Source organism: Salarias fasciatus, chromosome 23, assembly GCF_902148845.1.
Source record: "Salarias fasciatus chromosome 23, fSalaFa1.1, whole genome shotgun sequence".
Taxonomy (NCBI): Eukaryota; Metazoa; Chordata; class Actinopteri; order Blenniiformes; family Blenniidae; genus Salarias; species Salarias fasciatus.
The window spans coordinates 33,853,574-33,866,706 of NC_043766.1; the positions used below are offsets into that span (position 1 = coordinate 33,853,574).

General features: G+C 47.9%; 1 protein-coding gene and 1 long non-coding RNA gene across 8 annotated transcripts in view; both read left to right on the forward strand.

The window, feature by feature from the left end:
* Positions 1 to 13,133, forward strand: part of LOC115382260 (uncharacterized) — a 425,955-nt gene that overhangs the window by 275,710 nt on the left and 137,112 nt on the right. The gene's annotated exons all lie outside the window — the stretch shown is intronic.
* mcf2l2 (MCF.2 cell line derived transforming sequence-like 2) overlaps positions 1 to 13,133 on the forward strand; it is a 78,561-nt gene that overhangs the window by 24,855 nt on the left and 40,573 nt on the right. For 5 of the 7 annotated variants that reach the window (XM_030083853.1, XM_030083857.1, XM_030083860.1 and 2 more), the window contains exons 2-14: positions 2,849 to 2,932; positions 4,674 to 4,788; positions 6,316 to 6,406; positions 7,597 to 7,715; positions 8,020 to 8,137; positions 8,330 to 8,479; positions 8,560 to 8,684; positions 8,826 to 8,940; positions 11,380 to 11,499; positions 11,728 to 11,919; positions 12,026 to 12,217; positions 12,301 to 12,487; positions 12,682 to 12,785. In XM_030083853.1, coding sequence (XP_029939713.1) covers positions 2,849 to 2,932; positions 4,674 to 4,788; positions 6,316 to 6,406; positions 7,597 to 7,715; positions 8,020 to 8,137; positions 8,330 to 8,479; positions 8,560 to 8,684; positions 8,826 to 8,940; positions 11,380 to 11,499; positions 11,728 to 11,919; positions 12,026 to 12,217; positions 12,301 to 12,487; positions 12,682 to 12,785 — 1,712 coding nt within the window. The remainder of the gene's footprint in view (positions 1 to 2,848; positions 2,933 to 4,673; positions 4,789 to 6,315; positions 6,407 to 7,596; positions 7,716 to 8,019; positions 8,138 to 8,329; positions 8,480 to 8,559; positions 8,685 to 8,825; positions 8,941 to 11,379; positions 11,500 to 11,727; positions 11,920 to 12,025; positions 12,218 to 12,300; positions 12,488 to 12,681; positions 12,786 to 13,133) is intronic. The other 2 variants (XM_030083854.1, XM_030083858.1) reach the window with 1 other exon arrangement.

The following is a 13,133-nucleotide window of genomic DNA, read 5'->3' on the forward strand; positions in this document are numbered from 1 at the left end:
CCGGGTCCAGGGTCCAGGCTCCCGGGTCCAGGGTCCAGGCTCCTGGGTCCAAGGTCCAGGCTCCAGGGTCCAGGCTCCAGGGTCCAGGCTCCTGGGTCCAGGGTGCAGGGTCTCTCTCTCCGTCAGGTGATGAAGTGACGGCTTCGGGTTGGGGCGTCATGATGTCTGGAGTCTTATGATGGAGAATCAGTCGTGGAAGTCAGAGGACACTTCCTGTCTGAAACGAGCCTGTTCTGCTCTCCGGGACCAACACACGGTCATATTTACGCCCCGATTACACATCAAGGTTTTACCCGGCAACAGATGGGTCGTCCCTTCATTGGAAGGTTGCAGGTTCAAATCCCCATCTGCCCACATGTCGAGCTGAACCGCTGTCCGTAGAGAGAGCGAGGCAGCGGCCTCCATCGTCCTGTGAACAGCGTGTGGAGCTTTGGGGACTCCTCAAGCGGTGGGAGGAGTGAAAGCCAGGGATCTATTTGGATGCTACTGGTGATTTTCCTCCAGAAACAATAGAAAGAGGCAGAGAACGAGACGAAGAGGAAACCATCATCTGCAGACCTGAGGTAGCCCAGGGTCTGAACCGTTTCCCAAGAAATCCTGTCTCTGTTGAACCCAGATTTCTCTGGTTTATGTCATTATTTCAGTCTTTTATTGATTTACTCTTAAAACCTTTTGAAGAAATGTTTCTGTTTGCTGTGTTTCAGAAACCAGCGGTATGTTTGTTGGTTAAACGTGTCACAGTATTCTGTATCTCGGCTTCCTGATTTTATTTTGTGGTTGATGTTTGCTCATTTGCTTCTGCCTCTGTTTTACTGACTCTCAGAGCAAACAGCTCCACTGCTTTGCAGACTGCGATGCCCACTGTTGCATTGACCAGTAGTTATTAATATGAAATGTTTAACTGGAGTGACATGGTGTAAGTAACACAACTGGAGTTAATACGGCTGTTAGTGAGGGTGACATGTGAGTGAAACCCTCCGGCATTGTTATCACTGGCTCTGGTCGTCTTTTGGATTTCGTGATGACTTGTCTTTCACCCAGGATCAGCCGGTCTGGAGCTGATGGGAGCCCGGAATGCTTTGGTCTGGACCGTCACAAACTGGGATTCGCTGGTTTTGCTGTCATTTAGAATTAAGCGTGAAGAACTGAACCAGAACTTTGAGTGGTTTTTCACTCACGTCTGACACAGCGGTGGAACGCTGGTTAACATCTTATTTCTGGTAATGTAGGATCTGAGTGGATTTGACGTGACTTCAAATTTAATTCAGTGTTCACAGTGGAGCCTTTAAGAAGAGTTAATAAAAAATGTGGCTATTTAATATTGAAGCAAATCAGATTTCTAGAAACACCCCGACGCGCAGCCTCATTATCCACACTTGGTGTTCTTTCAGACTCTGCCACACATCTGGCAGTCTCAGTGTCCCGGACCAGCAGTCGGGGTGTGTTTAGCTGGTGATTAATCTCAGCGGCGGGGGTCTGTCAACTGGAGGACCTGGGTTTGATGTTTTCAGTGTTCCTGGAAATATGAGTCCAGCTGGTCTTGTGTGGTCGGAGGAGGCTGCTGGTTTAGGGAATGCAGACCGGACAGAGGACTTCTCCTCTTCTGCTGAGCGGCGGCGTCTTTCTGGAAGTGTGACGGTAAAAAACATGAGTGAGATGGCCTCATCGGTAGGTTAGTGCTTTTACACCAAGGCTCTGGAGGAATCCTGGTTCACGACGCCTGACCTTCACATGTAAATCAGATTTAATGGAGTTTAATGGTACTTGGTATCAGGTTTTTCTCATCCTTTAAAAGAGCGGTAGTTTAACGGCCAATGCCTTGCTTCACGGCCGGAACTGGTTGCTTTTCTCCCCTTCTTGAAGGTTTAGTCTGCGCTGACTGACAGTGGTGTTGATGAAAGCCTGAATCGGTGTATTTATAATGGGGATTAGACTAACTCTGTCCTCAGACCACTTCCCCGGAACCGAAGCGTTCTCCGGTCTGCTCCTCGGCTCAGACCGCCGCCGTCGTTCCAGCTGGGTCATTATGTTCTGCCGTGTAAGCAAAGCCTAATTACTTGTTTGGAAAAACAGTTTGTTTTGCTCGCTTTAGAATAGCTCCAAGGTGAAAATGACAGTGTTTTTCCCATAATACCGTGCGAAGCGGCGCTGCCCCTGAACCCGGGTCTTACAGTCCGATGGCGTCCGTGCTCGGGTCTTCAAGCTGAGTCCGTTCAGAGGAGTCAAACACGAAGCAGTCCTCCGGTCAAGTTTCATTTCACCTGCGCTCTCCGTCCAGCCTGTGTTCCTGAAGCCTCGGCCCCGGGACGGAGCAGGGTGGAGCTGCTCCAGCTCCTGCTTCGTTCCTGCGGCCTGCTGGGACGGTTTGGCTCTGGGCGCTGCCGGAGCCGCTCCAGATTCCAGGGCGAATGCCGCGCCGTGTCGTGTTGTACACATGAGTCGTGGTCGTCTCTCAGGTGTTGTCTCTGGAGGATTCATCCCTCATGTCTGCACCAGATGCATCTGGAACCGTTTCCCTTTCTCTGTCCTGCAGAAATAGCTTTATTTCCTGTGGCGGGACGCAGACTGTGGAAAACAAACCGTTTCTCTCTCTGTGATGAGATTCGGCGGCGTGCGCCGAGTGTAGAAAGTCTCAGACGACATGAGAGGATGACTGTCGGCCATGTGGAGCAGCGGGTCAGTGCCAGGCTGAGCAGCTGGTCTCAGTGATTCGTCTCGGGTCTGAAGTCCTGTGTTTGTTTGACGTGATATCTGTAATATTTGTTCCTGCAGCTGCCCGAGGGCCATTTTTCACTGGGGTGTGGACTTCATGGATGTTTTCTTGTTTTCTGCGTGCTTCTCCTTCCAGATGAGATTATGCAGCAGGAGATCCGACCCCTGCTGGCTGTGGACATCATAGAGCAGCTTCATCGCCAGTTCGCCTTGCTTTCAGGTACATTACCAAACACTGAGTCATTGTTTATTTTCCTGCAGCTTGTGTCTGTAACCTCGCAGTTTTGCAAACGGTAGGAAAACAAAACAGAGAGCCTCACTTGAAATAAGACCCGGTAAACACAACAACGTTTCAAGTGAGAACGCATCGCTGCTGTGTTTTTATTTCAGAAAAGTTTTCCTCTGCATTGTCTACAAAGACACTGGATCTCAGACTGGATCTCAGGCTGGTTCTCAGGGTTTCTGCTCTGCCTGGTGAGGAGTCTGAGACTCAGCGGTGTTGAAACAGGAAGTCATGGAGAACAGGCAGAGCTGCCCCTCTGAAGGAACTGAGTTTGACTCCCCTGATTTAAAGAAACAGGCTCAGTTTATATTAATGATGACCTGTGGGATGATGGATGTTGTATGGATGATAGGTGGATGTATGGATGTGTTGGAGGTTTTCCAGTGAGGCATTCTGGGATGGAGCTCCTGCCTCCTGCTGCTCCTCAGACTCAGCCGGTCAGGCTAACCATGAGCAGGACGGGTCCGTTTTCCCAGAGCAGAGTAAAGCAGCTCAGAACGGCGTCGTTAAACTGCGCTCGACGGCAGCACGTTCCACTCTGCGCCATAAAAACCACAGCAAGAAACGGCCGGCGCTCAGCCAGCCTCCCGTCCCCACCGGTCTCAGATGGGGACAGTAGGAGTCTGCGGCGCGGCTCCCGGTGTCGGGAGGGGGCGGGGTCGGGAGGTTCAGGCCGGAGCGCCGCCGCCGCGGCTCCGCTGCCGAGCGGCTCCGCTGCCGAGCGGCCTCAGACTTTCCAGATGTGCCGTGACACAGCGGCCTGTGTGGTTCCCGGGGAATGCCTCTCATTCCTTCCCCCGGCCGGAATGAGGGGTTTTAAAAAGCTGCCTGGCTCCTCAGTTACACAACACACACACAGACACAGTGAGTGTGTGTGTGTGTGCTGGACAGGAGATACACACTCATACACACGCTCTGAGCTAACCTGACAAAAACCTCGAACAGGTCAGAATACTTCCATCTGGTGTCATCTGGTGTCGTCATTTACTCTCTGATGCACAAACTGTCCGTGCAGATGTGAGACACACTTATCTGCCTCGCTCTGTTCACTACAGCCGCATCTCACCGTGGTTCAGTCCGTTTCCGCCCTGAGCTGGAGGCCTGTTGGTGGAACGTAAGGCGAGTTCGTGAGGCTTGTTCTTCCAGCACACACCTTTGTGTGCAGCCATGAAGTGTGTTACTCCTGAGTGTGTGGTTACAGCTTGGCTCTGTACAGTCTCAGGGAGGGGTGCACCGGCCTGGAGCGCCTCTGGCCGACGCCGTCCCTGCTGTTTGGCCTGCTGCTCTCGCTGCCCTCTGGTTTCAGGTGAAACAGCGGAGGGAGCCAACGAGTGAGAAACTCTCCTCGCCGTGTGGCGCCGGAGGTCAATTCAACCTGAGGCTGCCATCCTGTGGCAGTTTCAAAGAAGTGCTAAATGAAAAACATCTGTTAATTTAGTGTTTTTAAGGAGATGAACACATTTTCCAGCTGCTGAGCTGTAAACGCTTCAGCCAGAGCGTTTCCGTTTCTCTAATGCAGCTTCACCAGGAAAGTGCAGAGCTGTTTATTCCTCTCTGCTGAGTCAGTGTGACAGGGCAGGGTGTGTGTGTGTGTGTGTGTGTGTGTGTGTGTGTGTGTGTGTGTGTGTGTTCCGCTGGAGGACGGCAGTTCAGAGCGGCGGCTGTGTTTCTGTTGCAGGAGGGCGAGGGAAGGATGGCGCCCCCATCATCATCTTCCCTGAGTACTCAGGCTTCAGCGAAGTGCCGGAAGAAGACTTCCTCAACGTGGTGACCTACCTGACCAGCATCCCCAGGTACACACACACACACACACACACACACACACACACACACACACACACACACACGGAGGAGAAGCTGTTCTCAGATAGCGTTTATTATCCAGCCTCCATCAAATCTTACTACAAACTGTACAAACACAGTCTGATTTATAAAGTTCTACTCTTTTGAACAGTAATTTTCATGATTTGATTTTGTTTTTCAGACGGACTCTAAAAGTCACAAACACAAGAAGTCCTAGAATATTCAGTAGAGCAGGGCTCTGACGCCTTTATGACCAAAAGAGCCATTTTTGTGACTTTCCACTAAGTCAAGTTCGTTTGGAGCAACCTTTAACATGAGGCGAATGCGGCTCAGGAAGTTTCATATATAGTTTTGATTCACATATAAAAATTTGATCTTATGATGCATTCATGAAGTTTTTACTACAGTTCAGAATAGTGAACCTGTAAACACGTTTAGCCAATTATTTTTTACCTGATTTGCTCTTTTTAAGCTTTTTTTTTGTTGATTATTTTGAAAATTAGCTGTTTTGAATCGAATTGAATTAAATTGAAAGTCCTTTATTTGTCCCACAGGGGGAAATTGCAGGGTTACAGCAGCAAAAACATAGAAAACAAAAAGTTTTAGCCATTTTACCTCCTTTCTATCAGTTTTGCATGATTTCTCTAACAGTTCAATTTTTCCTTTCAGGAATCTAGACATTTTCAGTTTTTTAAGTTGCTCTATCTTTTATTTTTTCCCCATTTCTTGTGGTTTTAGCTATTTTTCCAAATTTTACCTGTGCCTTTTTTTGAATCCCTTTTGAACCAAGTTTCATGAATCATTTTGTGGCTGTAATAAAATAACTTAAATGTTTATTCGGTATCATGTCGTGAAGGCTTGATAGAGCCACTGCAGACGGACTGAAGAGCCACATGTGGCCCCAGAGCCACAGATTGAGCACCCCTGCAGTAGAGTAATGCTACTTCCAGATCCGGACGTGCGAGTCCGCTACAGGGTCAAGACAGCCTGTGTATGGACTCAGGCTGGTTCACGTCATGGACGGTTTTCTAGTTGCAGCGGCCTGAACTATGACGTTGCTTCTCTTCTTCATCTTTTTTCAGTTTTCTGTTGAAGTTTTCTTGTATTAAACAATAATAATTTTGTTTTTAAATTTAATAATAAAGTGTAATGAAAATCCACCTATTTAAACTTACTTTACTTAATTATTCCCAAAAAATTAAGTATGAAACAAATATTGTGTCATTATAGAAAACTTTAAACAGTTGGTGAGCATTTTTCTTCACTCTTAAATAACCTTTTGAAGCCTTTAAGTTAGAAATAAACATAGAAATAAAGAGGAGATACTGGCTTCTGGGAGGGAGGGAACTCAGTTTCTTTCATTTTCAACATAAAAAAGCATGCATTATTTAAATGACATCTTTTGACATCTGTTTTGTTTTCCTTCTTATTTTCTGGTCTGTGTGTGTGTGTGTGTGTGTGTGTGTGTGTGTGTGTGTGTGTGTGTGTGTGTGTGTCCTCCGTCCTCCGCCATCCAGCCTGGATGCTGCCAGCATCGGCTTCATCATCATCATCGACCGGCGGAAAGACAAATGGAGCTCGGTCAAGGCCTCGCTGTCGCGGATCGCCGTAAGTTCTCCAGCCGCCTGCCGGTCTGCCAGTGGGGGGGGGGGCGCGCGCGTGGCGCTCGGCGGAGGTGGGGCTGTGTCCTCAGGGCTAGGCGACCGATGAGACGTCATGTGATGGAACCCCAGCGAGGAGAGGAGCTGGATGAGAAACAAGGATTTGACCACAGTCCAGACTGCACCAACACACTCTGTACCCACTCATGTTGATATTTACCAGAGAGAAACACAAACGTTTCCCTAACGTTGGGATTCTGGCATGAAAAAAGCAGGAAGTAATTCTGAAATCCATAAAGGAGTAAATTGACTTAAATGATCGTTTAAAGAGTTCAGTCATGGTTTAATGTCCTTCAGTTTATAAAGTCAAATTATAACCTCGACAAGGAAAGAGAAGCAAACGGTAAGAATTGTAACATGATGATAATTTTATGTCGCACACACACAGACAATTAAAAACACAGATTCCCTTTTCTGAACACGTATCCTTAAAGAAATACTCTGAAGATTTTGGACCCACGCCTTATCCCTATCATTGACAAAGTGAGACAAGCTCATAAATGCCTTTTTTGTGTCTGTGCGTCCAGTGGCTGGATCCCAGCTGTTAGCATTGTAGTTAGCTTAGCTCAGTTTAGCTCAACAGCGGCTGAGTCTATGCTTCTACTGCTGTGCTCCAGTATATCCTTCCACAGCGCACTATGCTTGTGCAGGTCTGTGTATATCAAAACGTTATTTTAACGGATTGAAAAGAAAACACGTCTTTTAAAATGTTTTATAACCATTTGGATTTACTTCACGTGCTAACACGCCGTCCCCTGGACCACTGGAAGGAGTGTTTTGTCCACTTTTGTCAGTCCGGCTCTGTCTCATGTTCACCTCCCGCAGTTGAGCTAAGCTAACTACAGAGCTAACAGCTGGGATCCAGCCGCTGGACGCACAGACACAAAAAAGGTATTTATGAGCTTATCTCACTTTGTAAATGATAGGGAAAGGGTGTGGGTCCAAAATCTTCCGAGTATTCCTTTAAAGCTACACACATTCTCATGATAGACTCATACTTCATTTATAACACTGAAAACACTTCAGAAGTGTTAATGTGTAGAAGTGTGTTTTTTCTGTAGATGAGGGTCTCCTCTTCATAGGTTTCAGTGTGGACTCTGTTCAGGTTGAGGTCTAACGCTGCTCTGTGCCACTCAGGGGGCGTTTCCAGGGAACCTCCAGCTGGTGCTGGTGCTCCGACCGTCCAGGTTCTTCCAGAGGGCCATCGCAGACATCGGGATCAAGCTGCACAAGGACGACTTCAAGATGAAGGTACCAGGATCAGCTGGTTCTGACTTCCTGTAGACTCAGACTCAGAGGAGACTTTAGAGAAATTATTCAGATTCTTATCATTTACACACTACTACTTCATATTTGTAAAACTTCCGACATCGATGCAGAATTCAACCTTTGCCTCAGAGACTCTGGATCAGTGTCAAACGTCTCTGTAAAAATTATACTATATAAAAAAACCTGTGAAAAAAAACTCCCACAATGCACCAGTCACTACGCAGTACTTGAAGCAGTTCTGCTGTTAGGTAGGTTTCACTGAACATGTTGTGGGTGACGTGTTGTGTGGCAGACGGTGATGCTGAACTCCCTGTCGGACCTCCACGGCTATGTGGAGAAGTGCCAGCTGACCCGGGAGCTGGGAGGCAGCCTGGAGTACTGCCACAGTCAGTGGATCCACCACCGCACTGTGAGTGAACAGCCCCGGATCCGTCCACCCTCACCCCACTGAACTCTGTGTCCGAGCGCAGGTCAACACTGGTCCTGCTGCTGTGTGAAAACAGTCCTTCAGTAGCTTTGTGGCGAGGCACCATGAGACAGTGAAAGTTTTGTCCGTCAGCAGAGGAGGTCCCCTGTTTCAGAGTTGTTCTGCGCTCCTCAGGCCATAGAGAACTTCGCCCTGACGGTGAAAACCACGGCGCAGATGCTGCAGAAGTTCGGCACAGACCTGGCGGAGACGGAGCTGCCCAACGACGTCCAGTGCACCAAAGACCTGCTCACAGCGCACACTGACAAGCACAACAACCTCAAGGTGACGCGCACAGTCGCACACATCCGCGACCAGGAGTTGTCTGACGCGAGTTGCTAACGCCACTCCAACCTGTAAACCAGGACGAGCTGAAGCTGGCGGTGAAGCAGGGCACCACCCTGTTCAGCTGCATCAAGGAGCAGGCGGCCAAGTCCGAGAACCACCAGCTGAACCCCGACGAGATGGAGAACCAGACCACGGTGGAGAGGTGGGCGGCTTCGCCGTGGCCCTCGGCCTGCACCGTGGCCCTCGGCCTGCACCGTGGCCCTCGGCCTGCGCTGCCGTGGCCCCCGGCCTGCACCGTGCTCTCTTTGGAGTCCTCACGCTGTCCCTGTCCTCCGTGTTCCAGGCTCCTGGCCCAGCTGGACGAGACCGAGAACGCCTTCGAACAGTTCTGGTGTAAACACCATCTGAAACTGGAGCAGTGCCTGCAGCTACGCCACTTTGAGCAGGACTTCAGAGAGGTCTGTCCGTCTGTCCCTCTGTCCGTCTGTCTCTCTGTCCATCTGTCCGTCCGTCCGTCCCTCTGTCAGGCAGCTGTTTCAGACTGACTTACCGTATTGGCCCGAATATAAGACGATATATTTTTCCAGGAATGGTATTCTCAAAAAAGGGGTGGTGCTATAATGGAGGACTAGATGGAGCCAGGGTCCCGGTGAGCTGTACTGCCTCTGCTTCATGCAGTGGCTCCGCCCCCCGTTAGGGGGAGCTAGTGAGCTGGACAGAGTGTCAGCCTGCAGCAGTGAGAGAAGAAGACTGAGCAGTGTGGCTGCTGGTGGTTTTTGTAAGGTTCATTTCAAACAGCATCGAAAATTTCTGCCTGTCAGTACTCGAATATACTTAGTTGATGTTCAGGATGGAGGTGAAATTGATACTTGTGAGTTTGTCAGTTTGTTGTGAAGTTTCAACGCAGATGCTAATTCCGTTAGCATGTCAATGGCGTTTCCATTAATAGTTAGCATTGAGCTAGCGGCTTTGATTTTAAGTACTGACTTGTTTAGTTTTTAGACAGTGATGTATGTTGTGATACATCTTGTGTATTTGTTCACTTAGATGTTTATCTGGTTTGTTTCAGTTTTATAGCCTTCAGGAGAAAGTAATAAAAGCGCAGAGCAGCTGAAATCTGCTGCTTTCTTTCTGAAGAACTGTTCTCTACAGGCCAAACTGAACCCAACATTCAGGAGGCTGAATTATTCATGCTCATGAAGCTGAACAGAACTTGAATTTGATGGTTATAAAGTTATTTACATCATTAATGCAGTTATTGAACCTTTGAGGTACTTAATTGTTGCTTATTTTGAGAAAGAGAATCTATTTTTTAACTGCATTATTTTTTTTATCTTAAATCAGGTGAAATGTTATCTCTGTTGTGAGTTTTTGAGTTTAGAATAATTGTACAATAAAAAGTTCTTTTATGAGTAACCTTATTTTCTTCAACATATTTTATGTTCACAAAATGATGTTTGTAAACCAGGGGTCATCTTATAATCAGAGTGGTGCTATATTCGGGCCAATACGATAGTTACAATGGAAGAAAAGAGAGAAATTAAAGCCACACTTTTAGAAACAAGAGAACATCCTCAAATTGGACTCGATTCACTTTCTATAATACTGTTAAATGAACATCTGACCTGGAAAAGCTGTAGAACAACGATCTTTGTCTGCAGCCCTGGCAGTATTTATTACCTGGACGTCAGCTTCATGCCATCAGAACTGATAGGAGGAGTTGGAGGTGGCTTGTTGCTGGAAGTTGTTTAGGGAGGGGATTTGGGTTCTCTTGTTAGGGTATCAGTTGTTTAGGGATCGGTTTTTTGGGGGATTTGTTGTTTTTGGGGATCGGTTATTGGGGAATCGGTTATTTGGAGGATCGGTTGTTGGAAGATTGGTTGTTTGGGGTATCTGATGCCGTGGGATCTGTTGTTTGGGGTATCAATTGTTCAGGTATTGTTGGTTATTGGAGGATCAGTTGTTTGGGGATTGGTTGCTGGGTTCTCTCGTTGGGGGTGGGTTGTTACTAGGAACAATTTTATTTTTTTTGCCATTAAAGATGAATATTCTAATTCAAGCAAACTTTTTTGATATCATTATATGTGAGCAGAGACAAGAAGCCACACTGTCTCATGATGGTTAAAGGTGCATTGAGGAGTTTGCACGTTTTATGCGAAACAGCGCCCCCTGCAGGCCTTGGGTGTAACGCAGCTTAGTGAAAAACTCGTCCCTGTGGCTCCCGTGCACGGAAGAGGGGGACTCCATCCTCACTCGTTTAGTAGCGCTCAAGTAAGATTTAAGTTTCTTTTCCCTGGTGGAGTCTGTGTGGAGCTGTGGCAGTGCTAGAAGCCAGTCTTTTCTTACTTTCTGGAAGATCCTGCTCAGTTGTTGCTCACTAAGCATCTGGCGGAGTAATGGCGGACACAATGAAACCTAACTAAATCAGGCCAGCCGGAGCGTGCATTACGTCATTCCTTTCAAATTCTCCCCAAAAAAATGCTGGTGCCGGACCGGCACTGCAACTTTCAAGTGACAATTTAGCGCTGTTAGAGGTACTGGTAATGAATATGTCAGGGCACATTGTACACATCATTAAAAATGTGTAACATATTTATGGTGGAAAATAAGTATTTTTAAGGTTGTAAAACTCCTTAATGCACCTTTAACAGCAGAAACCCACTGCTGCTTTATAAACTCCGTTATCGTGTTTAAAAGATGTTTTGAAGTCTGGTTAAGTCATCAGCCTCCAAATTCTCTTCGAGGGTTCAAAATCAATCTGAATAAATCCTATTCAGCGAGTATGGTCAGTAATAGTCCTGAAATGGGGATCAGCAGCAGTGCTGTAGATCACAGTATCATCAGCGTACATGAAGGATTGAGTGACTCTTTGTTCTGTTCTCTGGATGCGTCTGCAGGTCAAAGTGTGTCTGGACTGCCTGATGGACTCTCTGAACAGCCTCTCAGACGCCGGGGACTGTGTGGCCCGAGTGGAAGCCCTCCTCAAAGAGCTGAAAACCCTGGAGGACAAGGCTCGGGTTCGTACACAAACTCAAATTTCAACATAATTAAAACGATCTGTAGATCAGTTTGTGGATAACATGTACAATAAGCCTGTAGGGCCATACTGACTGTTAGAGGTTTGTGTTTCAGTCTCCTCAAAACCCTTTTTTTTCTCCCAGCCCATGCAGTAGCGCTCATTGATGGCTGTTTTCCAGAAGACCACCTTCTTGGTGTTCTGTTTTTAAATGTCTTCTTCCCTCCAGCCCAGCGTGGAGAAAGCCCAGCTCCACGCTCTGCACGGCGACCAGCTGATTCAGAGCAACCACTACGCCGTGGACTCCATCCGACCCAAGTGCGTGGAGCTCCGACGGGTCTGCGACGACTTCAGTAACAAAACCAAGAAAAAGACGGACGTCTTGTCCAAGTCCTTGCAGATACACATCGGCATTGACAAGGTGAGGTTTTACTGAGTCTGACGGAATGTTCTGTGTTTTGTTTTTGTTTGTGGTGCTGTTGACTCTTAATGTTCTCGTCTTGTTCCTGGATTTCGTCTGTTTGCAGGTCAACCAGTGGTGTGAGTCTGGCATCTACCTGCTGGCATCGCAGGCGGTGGATAAGTGTCAGTCGCAGGAAGGAGCAGAATCCGCTCTGACCGACATCGAGCGCTTTCTGGAATCGGCGGAACAGAACCAGCTGACCGAACTGAAGAACCTCCACAACCAGTACGAGTTGGTCCTGTCAGAGGACCTCAAGGTGAAGTGGAAGACACGGCTGGACTCCCTGCTGTGAGCCCGGCAAAAACAGGAGGGTTTAAAAACGATCTTTTGCACCTGCAGAGCAACGTTCTGAAGGCGCTGAAGCGGCTGGAAGACGTCCAGGAAATGTTCGAGAAGCGTCACGTCAGTCTGAAGAGACTCTCGGCCAAGCAGACCAGGCCGATCCAGCCCGTCGCTCCGAGGCCCGAGTCGTCCCCGAAGCGGCCCTCGCTGAAGAACCCGCCCAGGACAACGGGGAACCAGCAGCGTGAGTCCAGTGTTGTGAAGAAATGAGGAGTCTGCTGTTACACACTCAAACTGTTTATACTTCCTCAGCTTTGGACACTGAATTACAATTTCAGACGTCTAACCTTAACAGCAGCGCTCGTGTCCGAATCCACAGAACCTGCATCGAGCACGAGGAAGTTATGGTTTCAGTTACTTTAATATGTTTTTTTTCAGCTCTTGCTCGCCGAGCTTCTGATAACTCCAACAAAGCCAAAGACCAGTCCGACACTGATCCCAACAAGAAGAAGAACATACGCAAGACGAAGGCAGGCATCAAGGTACAAACCGTCAATCACCCACAAATCTCCGCGAACTCACGCTTTCAGGGCCCTGTTTACACGACAACGCTTCCGGTGGAAACACGTCTCTGACACACACACACACACACACACACACACACACACACACACACACACACACACACACTATGTCACATTAACTCGTTACACATTCATATGGACAGACAACCAGGTGGGATTGTTATCACAGTGACGGTTAACTCTAAAACTACCAAGTTCTGGAGAATCTGAAGTGTAATCAAGACCAGGACCAGGACCAGGAGAATCTGGACTGGGACAGTAGCAGAGTTTCAGAACTCTTTAGAGCGTTTCTAGTGGCTCTGAGCA